At 33.2% G+C, this 11,669-nt stretch overlaps 2 protein-coding genes across 4 annotated transcripts in view; both read left to right on the top strand.

Annotated features, from left to right (window-relative positions):
* Positions 1 to 4,786, top strand: part of LOC107876134 (cytochrome c1-1, heme protein, mitochondrial) — an 82,618-nt gene extending 77,832 nt beyond the window's left edge. For all 3 annotated transcript variants that reach the window (XM_047413787.1, XM_016723147.2, XM_047413786.1), the window contains exons 4-9: positions 2,729 to 2,916; positions 3,261 to 3,540; positions 3,608 to 3,679; positions 3,931 to 4,047; positions 4,132 to 4,197; positions 4,517 to 4,786. In XM_047413787.1, coding sequence (XP_047269743.1) covers positions 2,729 to 2,916; positions 3,261 to 3,540; positions 3,608 to 3,679; positions 3,931 to 4,047; positions 4,132 to 4,197; positions 4,517 to 4,633 — 840 coding nt within the window. In that variant the 3' untranslated portion in view covers positions 4,634 to 4,786. The remainder of the gene's footprint in view (positions 1 to 2,728; positions 2,917 to 3,260; positions 3,541 to 3,607; positions 3,680 to 3,930; positions 4,048 to 4,131; positions 4,198 to 4,516) is intronic.
* Positions 4,787 to 10,338: 5,552 nt separating this feature from the next.
* Positions 10,339 to 11,669, top strand: part of LOC107876136 — a gene marked incomplete in the record, with an annotated part of 2,717 nt that continues 1,386 nt past the window's right edge. The window contains 1 exon segment of the mRNA XM_047413785.1: positions 10,339 to 10,477. Coding sequence (XP_047269741.1) covers positions 10,407 to 10,477 — 71 coding nt within the window.

Raw genomic sequence — 11,669 nt, 5'->3', positions numbered from 1 at the left:
CCCAGACCCCACTAGGTGGGAATACACTGGGTTTGTTGTTGTTGTTGTTGTGTTGTGAGATGAGAATACATCATCTTCGTATCAATTTTCACTAACCTTCTAATAGTTTATCGGTATATGTGAGATGAGAATACATCATCTTCGTATCAATTTTCACTGAATAGCCCTTGCTTTCATTTCACAAATGGTAAAATACATTTCATGGGTTTTGACTAAACCTCTTACCAATGTCTTACAAGGTTTATGTAGTCAGCCTTTTCCACTGTGACAGCTTCTGCACTACTGCATTTCCAACCTAGTGCGAGTAAATTTATGACTGATTTCCATTCAATATGAAGCATCTGATCTAAAGCTTCTTGACTGCAGTCAGTGCCTGACATAGTACAGAAGAAACTTTATTTTATTATTTCATATTTATTCATATCTCTCAGTCACAAGCAACAACAACTATGCCTCAGTCCTAAACAAGTTGGGGTCTCTTAGATGAATCTCCAATTTTGATTTAAGCTCATTTCATATCTCGAAAGCTCCTGGTATGTGCAGGGCCCGAAGAAGGGCCAAACCATGGGGGGTTTATTGTGCACAACCTTTCCATGCATTTCTGCAAGAAGTTGTTTCCACGACTTTATCATATTAAATAAAATAATCGGAAAAGGGTCAAAGTTGCCCCTTACTATGCAAAAAGGATATCTTTTCTTCCGTTATACTATCCGTACAACAATACCTCGCCCTTACCTATATGGTTAAATGTCCCTTCTCAGCTAGGATTGGCCAAGGTGGACTCCCAAATCCACGTGACACTGGCATGGAATTGGTCCACCTTGGACACTCCTAACGGAGGAGGAGTATATTTGAACCATGTAGGTAAATGGTGGTACAAATAGTATAATGAAGGGTGAAATTGATCCCTGTCATAATGGAGGTATAAATTTGATCCTTTTTCCTAAAATAAAAGTGAAAATAAGTTATAAATAATAGTTGGTCCTTACTCCACGATCATCAAAATTAAATAATAATACTAATTGCAAGTCTAAACCTATTCTCACTATTAGATATTACTTATATGAATCTTTTTCACCCATTATGTCTATCTTTAACTAAGTTTGCATTGATACCAAAGATCTGTTGCTCTTTCGAGACAACTTTCCAAATGATTTTATGTTTGATCGTCTCCGTTTAACACCTTCGCCCACCATAGTTTCATACCTTAAAAGCGGTGCATCTGTAGGTCAATGTAGGACATGTCCAAACCATCTTAAGCAACTTTCTCGCATTCTATCCTCCACGTGTGCTACTTTCACCTTTTGGCGAATGTGATCTTTTTTAATCCGGTCTAATTTTGTATGACCATACATCCATGTTGGTATCCACATCTCTGCAACACTATATTGTGGAAATGTTGAACTTTAGCAACTAAATATTCACTACGATATAACATCATATCTCTCGTCATATGAGGAGAAAATGCATAATTCAAGAAAAGTTCTGGTAAATATCTACACCTTTTGAAGGTAAAGTTCGGAAATAGAACAATTTCTTCGGTCATGTATCCTCGATTACAAAGGTGAGCCTTGGAGTAACTGGTAAAGTTGCTGCTATGTGTTCAGAAGGTCACGGGTTCAAGCTTTGGAAACAGCCTCTAGCAGAAATGCAAGGTAAGGTTGCGTACAATACACTCTTGTGGTGGGACCCTTCCCCGGACCCTACGCATAGTGGGAGCTTTAGTGCAACCCCCTTCCCCCCCCTTTTTTTGTATGTATCCTCGATTAATGCAACCTCAAATGCTATGTTTCAATTCTCAATTCTAATATTTAGCTAAAAGTTATGACCGGAGGTGTTATGTAGTATAGTCTACTAGCACTAATGGGCAGCATGGGGAAGACACACTAGCCTAGGAATCAGCCAAACAAAAAATTTGTTCTTTTCTTTCTTTTAGGTGGATCTATGACAAGAATGTAAGTAGGCTAGCATTGGCTTTATTGCCCCTCCCATATAATAATTAATATGACTTGTCTTGCCAATTAGGCTTCTTCACCACCACCACCACAACAACCACAACTATGCCACAATCCTGAAAAAGTTGGGAGGATGGAAATAGTTGTCTTGCCAACTAACTTCTTTTATTTCGACTATGAAGAATAAAGATGCAGAACAAGAGATACTTGGAGGTCTCATGGGTTCCCTTTGCATCTATGGTATCCCAATATATTTTTCGTATTTTCTTTACATTTAGGAGGAAGTTCCATATAATAACCTCTCATAAACTTTGTTCTAATTTAATCAGGTGGTGCTTTAGATAGTGTGACTTGCCATAGAATTGCTGTCAGATGCTTGACTTTGCTTTTGATTGTGCCAAGATATACTTTGTGCCTTAGATTGCAACAATAGTATCTTTCAGGTGGGCAATTGCTCATCTACAAGAATATCATTTCCATGCATTCATTGAATTTGGTTGTGCTTACTGTGGCAAATGGACGAAAATGAAGGCATATTTATAATATAACACGATATATCAAAATGTTACTTCTAGCTCATGAGATGGATAAAATATTCAAAGTAGCCCTTGTGTTCATTTGATTTTCCTTTCCTAGAAGAATTCTTTGCTTATGTTGCAACTGGCAGCTATAGTGGTGTTCTGGTAAATCATTAACATTTGCATTAGATGCCTTATAAAAGCACATGGAATGATTTTCAGTTGATCAAACTGTTTCTATTATTTATTTTGAAGCATGGCCTGGATGGATTTGGATCTGCTGGCTCGAAGTCTTTCAGAGCACTTGCAGTCTTTGGTGCTGGAGTGTCTGGGCTCCTTAGTTTTGCAACAATTGCTTATTCTGATGAGGCAGAGCATGGACTAGAGTGTCCCAGCTATCCCTGGCCTCACGAAGGCATCCTCAGTTCTTATGATCATGCTTCGTAAGTACTTACGCGCTGCTACATTATTGTTTAAGTTTCTTAGTTTATACTCTCATTTTATTGTAAAAATCTGGATCACTAAATTTTCTCTTAGTTATTGTCTATCATATGGAAATATTTGTCCACGGACAAAAGTAATTCAGCCTGTGTTCTTACAATATTTTCCCCTGTATCGTGATGGGTATGGGTGTAGTTGGTGTTCATACTGCGTAGCCTTATTTTTCAGGCCTCTTACCGTCTAGAGAAGGGATATCATTTTTTTTGCTTTTCAAAAGCTATTTTTACACTAGGTTTCAAAGAAGATGCAAAGCCAATTAGCTTGTGTGCCTCCACTTTTGATACAGGATCCGTCGAGGTCACCAGGTTTACCAGCAAGTATGCGCCTCTTGCCACTCAATGTCTCTAATTTCATATCGTGATCTTGTTGGTGTTGCATACACTGAGGAAGAGACCAAGGCCATGGCAGCAGAAATTGAGGTTGTTGATGGGCCGAATGACGAAGGTGAGATGTTTACCCGCCCTGGGAAGCTGAGTGATCGTTTCCCTCAGCCTTACTCAAATGAAGCAGCTGCAAGGTTTGCTAATGGAGGAGCCTATCCTCCTGATCTAAGTCTAATTACTAAGGTACTGATTGTCTTCTAAAGTTTGACAAACATTTGATCTGCCTTGCCTGATTTATTCCCCTTTTCAGGCTCGTCATAATGGTCAAAACTATGTTTTTGCTCTTCTAACTGGTTACCGCGACCCTCCTGCTGGTGTCTCGGTAATTCCTCTGTCTCACGCTACTTTTGCTCTGTGATTGTTTTCTTGGTTTGAATAAAGAAACTAGTAGAGAAAAAAAAAGTTACATATAAAAGAAGATGGCGTGCATCTGAAGATGTTGCTAGGTGATATTGGTACCGTCACATTTCAATTTAGTTGGTTGACCCTGCTTTGTTACTGTTTTTCGATACCAATTTGTCAATAAAACTTCATTTCAGTAGAGCTCATTTTGCTGCTCAACTTTTATTATAGATTAGAGAAGGACTTCACTATAATCCTTACTTTCCTGGTGGAGCTATAGCAATGCCTAAAATGCTTAATGATGGTGCCGTTGAGTATGAGGATGACACCCCTGCAACGGAGGCGCAGGTAATATATCTTTCCTTTTCTCCCCTTACATCTGGTTTATGTTTGAACCATTTCTGCAAGAGTTATAATGGTTACGCTGGACAGATGGGAAAAGATGTTGTTTCATTCTTGTCATGGGCTGCCGAACCAGAGATGGAAGAGAGGAAGCTGGTAAGTTGCAATAATTTCCCCTTCTTCCATTTCCTGCATTTACACCAATCCCTGTGTTGTTTGTTAGTTTGTGGGCACCATCTTTTTGGTTAAAGTTCTTCCATAAGTGTTATATATGCTTGCTGAAGCCTGAAAGAATTAAAACTTGCTGAGATCATCCCACGTAACACCAAGTTAAGAGTTTAGTGTTCTGCTATGGCATTCCGAGTAGCTGATTCGTGTGCATGTTGACACCTGGTGGATCCTTATTTCAGTCGATCACCTATACACTATATGATAATATATGCCCAACTCTCTTGACATATTTCAATTCGTACAGATGGGTTTCAAATGGATATTTGTTTTATCGCTCGCGCTTCTTCAAGCAGCCTACTACCGTCGTTTGAGATGGTCTATCTTCAAATCCCGCAAGTTGGTCCTTGATGTTGTCAACTGATCTCGAGGATTTCTAGATGCACACTCTTAAGTGTGCTAGGGCTTTAGAGAATAATAGTACTTTGTCCAATGATTTGAATGTTCAACTGATCTCTCTGCTGGTATTCTTATTGGGAGGTAAATAAATAACTACTCAGCTATTTATGGTCCTCAATATCTTTCAAATGAAAACTTTATGTTGGAACCTGACGTGGGAATGTCAAGTAAACGTTCCTTCTCCTCTTTTTTGTTCTAACAATTGAAATATGGTTAGCAGCAAATTAATTCAAAATCGACGGTGTTTGGATTGGATTTTAAAAAGTAGTTTTAATAAGCAAAGTTAAAAGTTGTAATGCGGCAATTTATGACTTGTGACTTGTTTTCACACATTTTTGGCCTGAAAGTGGGCGCAAAATGCACTTTTTAACCTTTTCAAACACCATCAAAATTAGAAAAGTACAAAGTTAAAACACTTATAAACAATTATAAACAAGTCAATCCAAACGCTCTCTTCTAGTGGAAGCGCTTCTAGGTTGATTCTTTCTATTTGTCTGAGTACTGATGGACATAGGACATAGCATGAAGCTGGTCAAATTGTTTCTCACTAAAATCTCAAGTGCATAAATGGATGCCAATTTTAATTAAGCCCGTTTGGATAGGATTAAAAAAATTACTTTTTTGCTTAAGTGATTAAAAGTTTAAAATAAGTGCTTTTAAATTAAGTAGATAAGTATTTGGATAGAAGTGTTGAAACTGAAAAAAATTTGTTGATGTGTTTGATAAACAAGTGTTGTCAATCACTTTTTTGTTGTCAAAATGACTTAAATATCCTTAAAGTTGTTAACACATAATAACGTGAATTATTTATGATTTTTAATTCTAATACTATAAAAATAATTTTCATTTAAATACACTTTCAAAAGTGATTATGCCAGGTCAATTTATAAATATAAGTTACTTTTTTTTATTTTTAAATATTAAAAAATAAAAATTTTAAGATATTTTTTATATAAATATAGTATTATATTGTAATATTGCAAGCTTGTAAACAACATAAAATTTTTAGAAATGAAACAAATTTTAAAAAGAATCAATTTTTAAAATTTAAATAACATGTAAAGATTTTATATGAACGGATAGAGAAGAACTTACCACAAACTCGATTTGACGATAAAATTTTTGAGTGTTTTCTTATATAATGATGGATTCTTTGAAAATAAAGGAGAAAGATGAAGAGAAAACAGGAAGCAAAAGATGAAAAAAAGGAGGCAAAAAGAAAAATAGAGAAAAATCAATAAGGGCTACAAAATTTAAGGTATTGTAGGAATTAGAAGAAAATATAAGGAATAAAAAGGTAAATGTTTTGGTCAAACCTAAAAAAATTTTAATCTAAAAAGTAAAAAGTTGGAGGTATCCAGCTTCTCAATTTTAGCTTTTTTTAATTCACTTTTAGCCTTTTTTAAGCTCTTTTTAGTTTACCAAACACCTAAAAAAGCTAAAAAAGTAATTAAAATCTAGTTTGACTACATTTCAATCCTATCCAAACACCCTCTTACTTATAAAGTAATATTTTTTTCTGTCAGAAGGTGACAGAAAAACAAAAATACTCTCTCAGTTAGGTTTTGCTTGTTATTTTTTTTACATGGCACATCCGTGAAGAAAATAATTATTGATATGACTTTTTATCATACTACCCTTGTTAATTGATGTTTAGAGTAATATAACTTAAAAATGGTTTGGAGAATAAACAATGAATATAAATAATAAAATATAATTTTTTTCTTTTTCGTGAAAAGTAACAAGTAAAAATATAAATTGAATTAGAAAAGTAGTTACAAGTAAAAGCAAATAGAGAATAAAACATTGAACTTAGTAGATAAAGGTACAATTGTTTCGTAAAAGAAGTGTGTGGCTATATAGTCACACTTTACAAATGGGGAAATCAACCCGCAAATAATTATTGGTATGTCCCAGCATTATTATTCAATCAATTATTTATAAAAATTTTATGATTTAATTTGGTTATTTTATTTTGAATGATCAAAATTAGACCTTTTAACATCATACATTTCGATTTTTGTATTTCTTTAAGTTAGAAATACATTGCAGGTATAATTTCCTCTTTAACTGCAGTTCTTGATATAATTTTAAATTTTTGAAATGCCATGAAAAAGATAGCAAGAATATTAAAAATATCATGGTCTAAATTAAATTTTTTATAAGAAACCTTAAATATATATATAAATCACATAAACTTGTTGTTTCTAATGTAATGTTCTTAAATGACATAAAAGTTTTTAGTTATCCTCACAAAGTAATATAAAATTCAGGATTAGTTCTAGTCGATAAAATTCTAGTCATGTACCTGCACAATTACCCTAGATGTTGTTGTAAAGACTTTATTTATTAATATGAAGATTTGAGTTATTTAATTCCAAATTCTAAAATATTTTTGGTAAAAGATAGATTTCTTTTCATATATAAATTCTAGATCTTTTTTTACAATCTACAATATTGTTTTAAGTGAAAATAAGATCTTAGATTCACTATTAAAATTTTTAAGGTCTCAAACACTTCATTAATTTCACGCTTGAACCACTCCTGTTTCATAGAAATTCATCTCATTAAGACAAAGTTAAGCTAGGACAGAAATCTGATTATAATTTTATTTTAAAAAACCAAATAGTTGATGTGGTCAATTGTAAAGTTCATAATAAACGTAGATAAGACATGAACTTAACAAAAGACGAACAAATTGGGGACTATAGACATCTTCAACTAAGCTGGTGTAATTTTTAAACTTAATTAGTGATGGCTTTTGCAGACAGAAATTGAGCAGAGTAAATATAAAAGAAAAGTTTCGGATGAACTTAGCCACTTTAGAATATTTATATTTAATTAAAGGCTCAAAGAGAGGACTAGTAACATGATAGAATGCTAAAATAATGACAATAAAATAATAGTGGATCATTGTCCTATTGCAATCATCAAAGATCTAAAGATGGCATCCGTCTCTTGATGGGTGTTCATTCGTAGGTTTTTACTAGTAGATTTATTGGTGTGTAATGGTTATGTAAGGTTACACGTACATTGCACATTGGTGTAACAGATTATTGTACTGGAAAAAAAAAAATGGACTTTCTAGCTAGGTTAAAACTCAAGTCACTTTCTTATACATATCGTCATTGTTTTTGAATGGTCGCCTTAATGTGAAACGACAACATGATTGGTGCTGATTAACCAAATTAGTATCGGTTTTTTAAAATTCTAAATCAAACCAAACCAAATATTGGTTTTTTTAATCGGTTTGGTTTGGATCGTGGTTCGATTTGGTTAAAAACCAAACCACGAACACCTCTACTTTTCACAATGTGCGGGGAGAGTCCTCTTGATTTCCCCAAATCATCACCTGTAGACGCCTCTTCATATTTGGTTTAAATTTACCACGTGCCATGATGTGATTCGCTTTTTTTTATTGGATTCAATTTACCCTGTAAAATAGTGATCGTGAATTTAAATTTCCTTAAGATATGAAGTACGAGGAAAATTACTTGATTTCCATTTCACAGTTTGCAAGTCGTCTATATATGAAGCTGCAAAATTTTTTTTTTATAAGTGACATGCTAAATTTATTGTCTTTTATCCATCCCAACCCATCACTCCTTGACCAACCCACCCCGACGCTCCACCCCCAACCCTTTTCACTATCCTTATAATATATTTTCTTATATAGTATAAATGATTTTGAAATAATATTTGTTTACTTAACCTCAAAATATAGTTAAGAAAACTATTAACTATTTATTTTCCTTCGTAAGAAACACACCAAGTACCAACACATAATTTGAGTAGAGTTAAACCAATCGCGAGGACCCTACATCCCACACTCGTACCATACGAATTAAGATTAGCTACATTAATTAATCACTCCTACATATTGTACACATGCAAGCTGCCACCTTAGCTCATTGTCCATTCATCATGACTAATTGCACATGCCCTCCTCATTAAACATTTTCGAATTATTGTCGACCACTAAGGAGTTGCCAAAAATCCTTCAATGAAAAGACAAATAAATTAAGAGTACCACATGGGATTTCCTTTCAGTACCAGATTTTGAATGCCTTATATTCCCAATTGCCAACTATCACGTTCTTCTGCTTTTCACAATTCATTGGTTTTTAATAATCTTGATTTTATGGTTATTTTTGTAGCATTGTCATTTCTTGAGTTGGGGATAACTATAAATCTTGGAGTACAACCACCCAACATTATCCTGCCATAACCATGTGCCTATGCCAGGTTAACATCTTTGAGCTAACTCCGTCGGTTCTAAATCAAGCTCCATAAATTACTTTTAGTATCTCAAAAAAATTAATTTAGTTAAGAATCTTTCATGTATTTACTTCAACTTATTTTACCTTGCAACTTTTCGATCTTTCTATATTTAAAAAAATTTCATGTCTAATTAAAAATGTATCACATTAAAAGGTACGGATGAAGTATACGGTAGAATCAGTTTTAATTGAACACCTAACATATGATGATAAAGTATTCCTATTAGACACTTTGTGTGCAAAAATTTTAAAAACTTTTGAGCATATTTCAAGCGTCTAATATATAGATTATTTAACTATATAAAATATGTCACGTCCTCCACCTCAATTGCACCCGAGAAAATTTAAATAGGCATTGCCATATAGATTGGGACGATGGATGTAACTAGTAGCACGTAGAACATGAGCAAACGCCCGCTGGCCAGAAGGCCTTTACCATATTCGACCCTTGCATCGACTATATAGTTCATGGTACTTGAGAATTTGACGTTAGCAGAAGGAAATTGAGAAGATCATAACTTAAAAATTATACAGTAATTCTTTAAACAAAAGAGTAAAACACAATAATTCGACTTAATTTAAAATTTCCTATATGTATGGGAACATGATGCCTGTCATAGAGCCGCCAAAAAAAAAAACAATTACTAAAGATTGATGCTTTACTCACTGTTCTTTATAACATACGCACGGAAGGATTTTAAAATATATAACATTAAGGGGTCATTTGGGATATCCCATGAGTTGGGATATTTTATGAGATTATTTTATTCCGTTCGTCATGTTGGATAATAATTTCACTATTTTAGTGCAGATGGTGGGATAAAATAGTCCCAAGACTAGATAATACCCTATACAGTATCAAACGTGGAATAAAGTTAATCTCAAACTTTATCATAAAATTATTTTTATTATTCATTCTATCAAACGATTCCTTAGTGAACCCATCACCCGAAAAAAAAAAAAAAGGGGGCATCCATCCAGTCTTCAAAATCTTGACGGGATTCTGCCCATGGTGTATGATTAGGTAATGTCGCTTAGGTTTATTTATTTTACTACTACAACTTAAAATTTCTTGCCCACTTAGAAATTAAATAAAGAAAATTATATTTTGCAAATTTTAAATGATGATCTTTTATAAAATGAACGTAAAATTGAAAATAAAAAATAAAAAATTGTAAGTGAACTAAAAATGTGTATATTATCAGTAGTAATTTTCTTTTTAATGCATTTAAGTAAGTTTTTGCTAAATCTTTGTCCCCTGGATCAGCACGAGGATTGCACGTGCACCTTTGCTTCGTTGTCATAACTAGGAAAGAGAAATGATGGCAGTTGTTGTAAATTCACTCGTAACGTAGGGGCAATTTAATAAACCCAAATTCATAAAAGCTGGTTGAGCATATGTGAATTTCGTCACACAACACAATAGTTCTATCTTCAGTGTAATAATACACATAAAAGATGAAGAAGGCAGCCATACTGTTGGTGCTGCTCTGTGCCACCATACATATTGCTTCATCTCAAAAGGATGGTATAATAAGTTTTTTTTTTTTTTTTTTAACTTACTGTTCTTTATATAGTTTCGCTTTATAGTTATGATCATTTTCAGATATTTGTGTTCCTTCCTCGTGCATGCTATGTAGCTTTGGTGCATTCATCATGATTACAAGGAAATTAGTAAAATCGTTGAGGTTACACTTGTTAAGATTATAATCATTCCCCAATTATATTACTACAAGAAATATGTTGCTCCATACTGCTTTCTTAATCCATTATAGCCTAAATAATAATAATAATAATAATAAATAAATAAATAATAAAAAACATTCATTTAATTAGTGATAGGATGCCTTAATTACCTTGTCACCGATCTCCCGGCACCAATTTGGTCATTCAATACCCTACAATTGATTGTACCATATAAATAGCAATTCCATTTTTTAATTTGTTATTCTGATTTTGACTTGTGCCAAATTTGAATTGTATTGTTTTATACTAAAGATAAATAGAATTTATCAAAATATTTTTTAATATTGTGATCTTAAACTTATATAAAGTGAAAAAAAAAATTGCGATGAAAGAATAATTGTTATCCAATCATCCCATTTTCTCAATAGAGAGAAGTTAGATATATAAATAAGGGAAAGAGGGAGGATTTGCTTTATTCATGCATGTGATCTTTACTGAAGAGAATATGTGTTGGTAGTGATAGCAACCAACATGTGCATGTTCTTTTTCCCCACCTAAACAACTCTAATGGTTTGCTAAATCCATGTAAATTAGTAGATCCCTTGAGTTGATGCAAGATCTACATTAAAGGCTTTTTGAGAATAAAGTTCTATATAGTAATTGGAGTTGAAAACCTTGTATCAACAACAATGTAAAGCATATTTACATAATTAATTGCATCAATTAAAAAGTATTACAGAAATTCTTTTAATTATAAAGTTTGTAACTTAAGTAAAAGTAATAACTAATCTACTACTGCAAACTAACATTGAGCGAATGCAGTGGCAGATCCAGGATTTAAGCATTTTGGGTGCTTAAAAAATTTAAAAATTGAAAAAAATAAAAATCACCTCAACAAGGTTTGAACCTGGGACATCCTTCAGTGGAGGATCAACTTAAATACCAGTGCACCCAACCAACTTTTATTTTAATGGGTACTTTTATATATTTTATACATATTTTCGTATATTTTCTATGTAATTATACCTATTCCAC

This window comes from Capsicum annuum, chromosome 6 (assembly GCF_002878395.1).
Source record: "Capsicum annuum cultivar UCD-10X-F1 chromosome 6, UCD10Xv1.1, whole genome shotgun sequence".
NCBI classification, from domain to species: Eukaryota; Viridiplantae; Streptophyta; class Magnoliopsida; order Solanales; family Solanaceae; genus Capsicum; species Capsicum annuum.
This window is presented reverse-complemented; position numbering and strand designations above follow the sequence as displayed.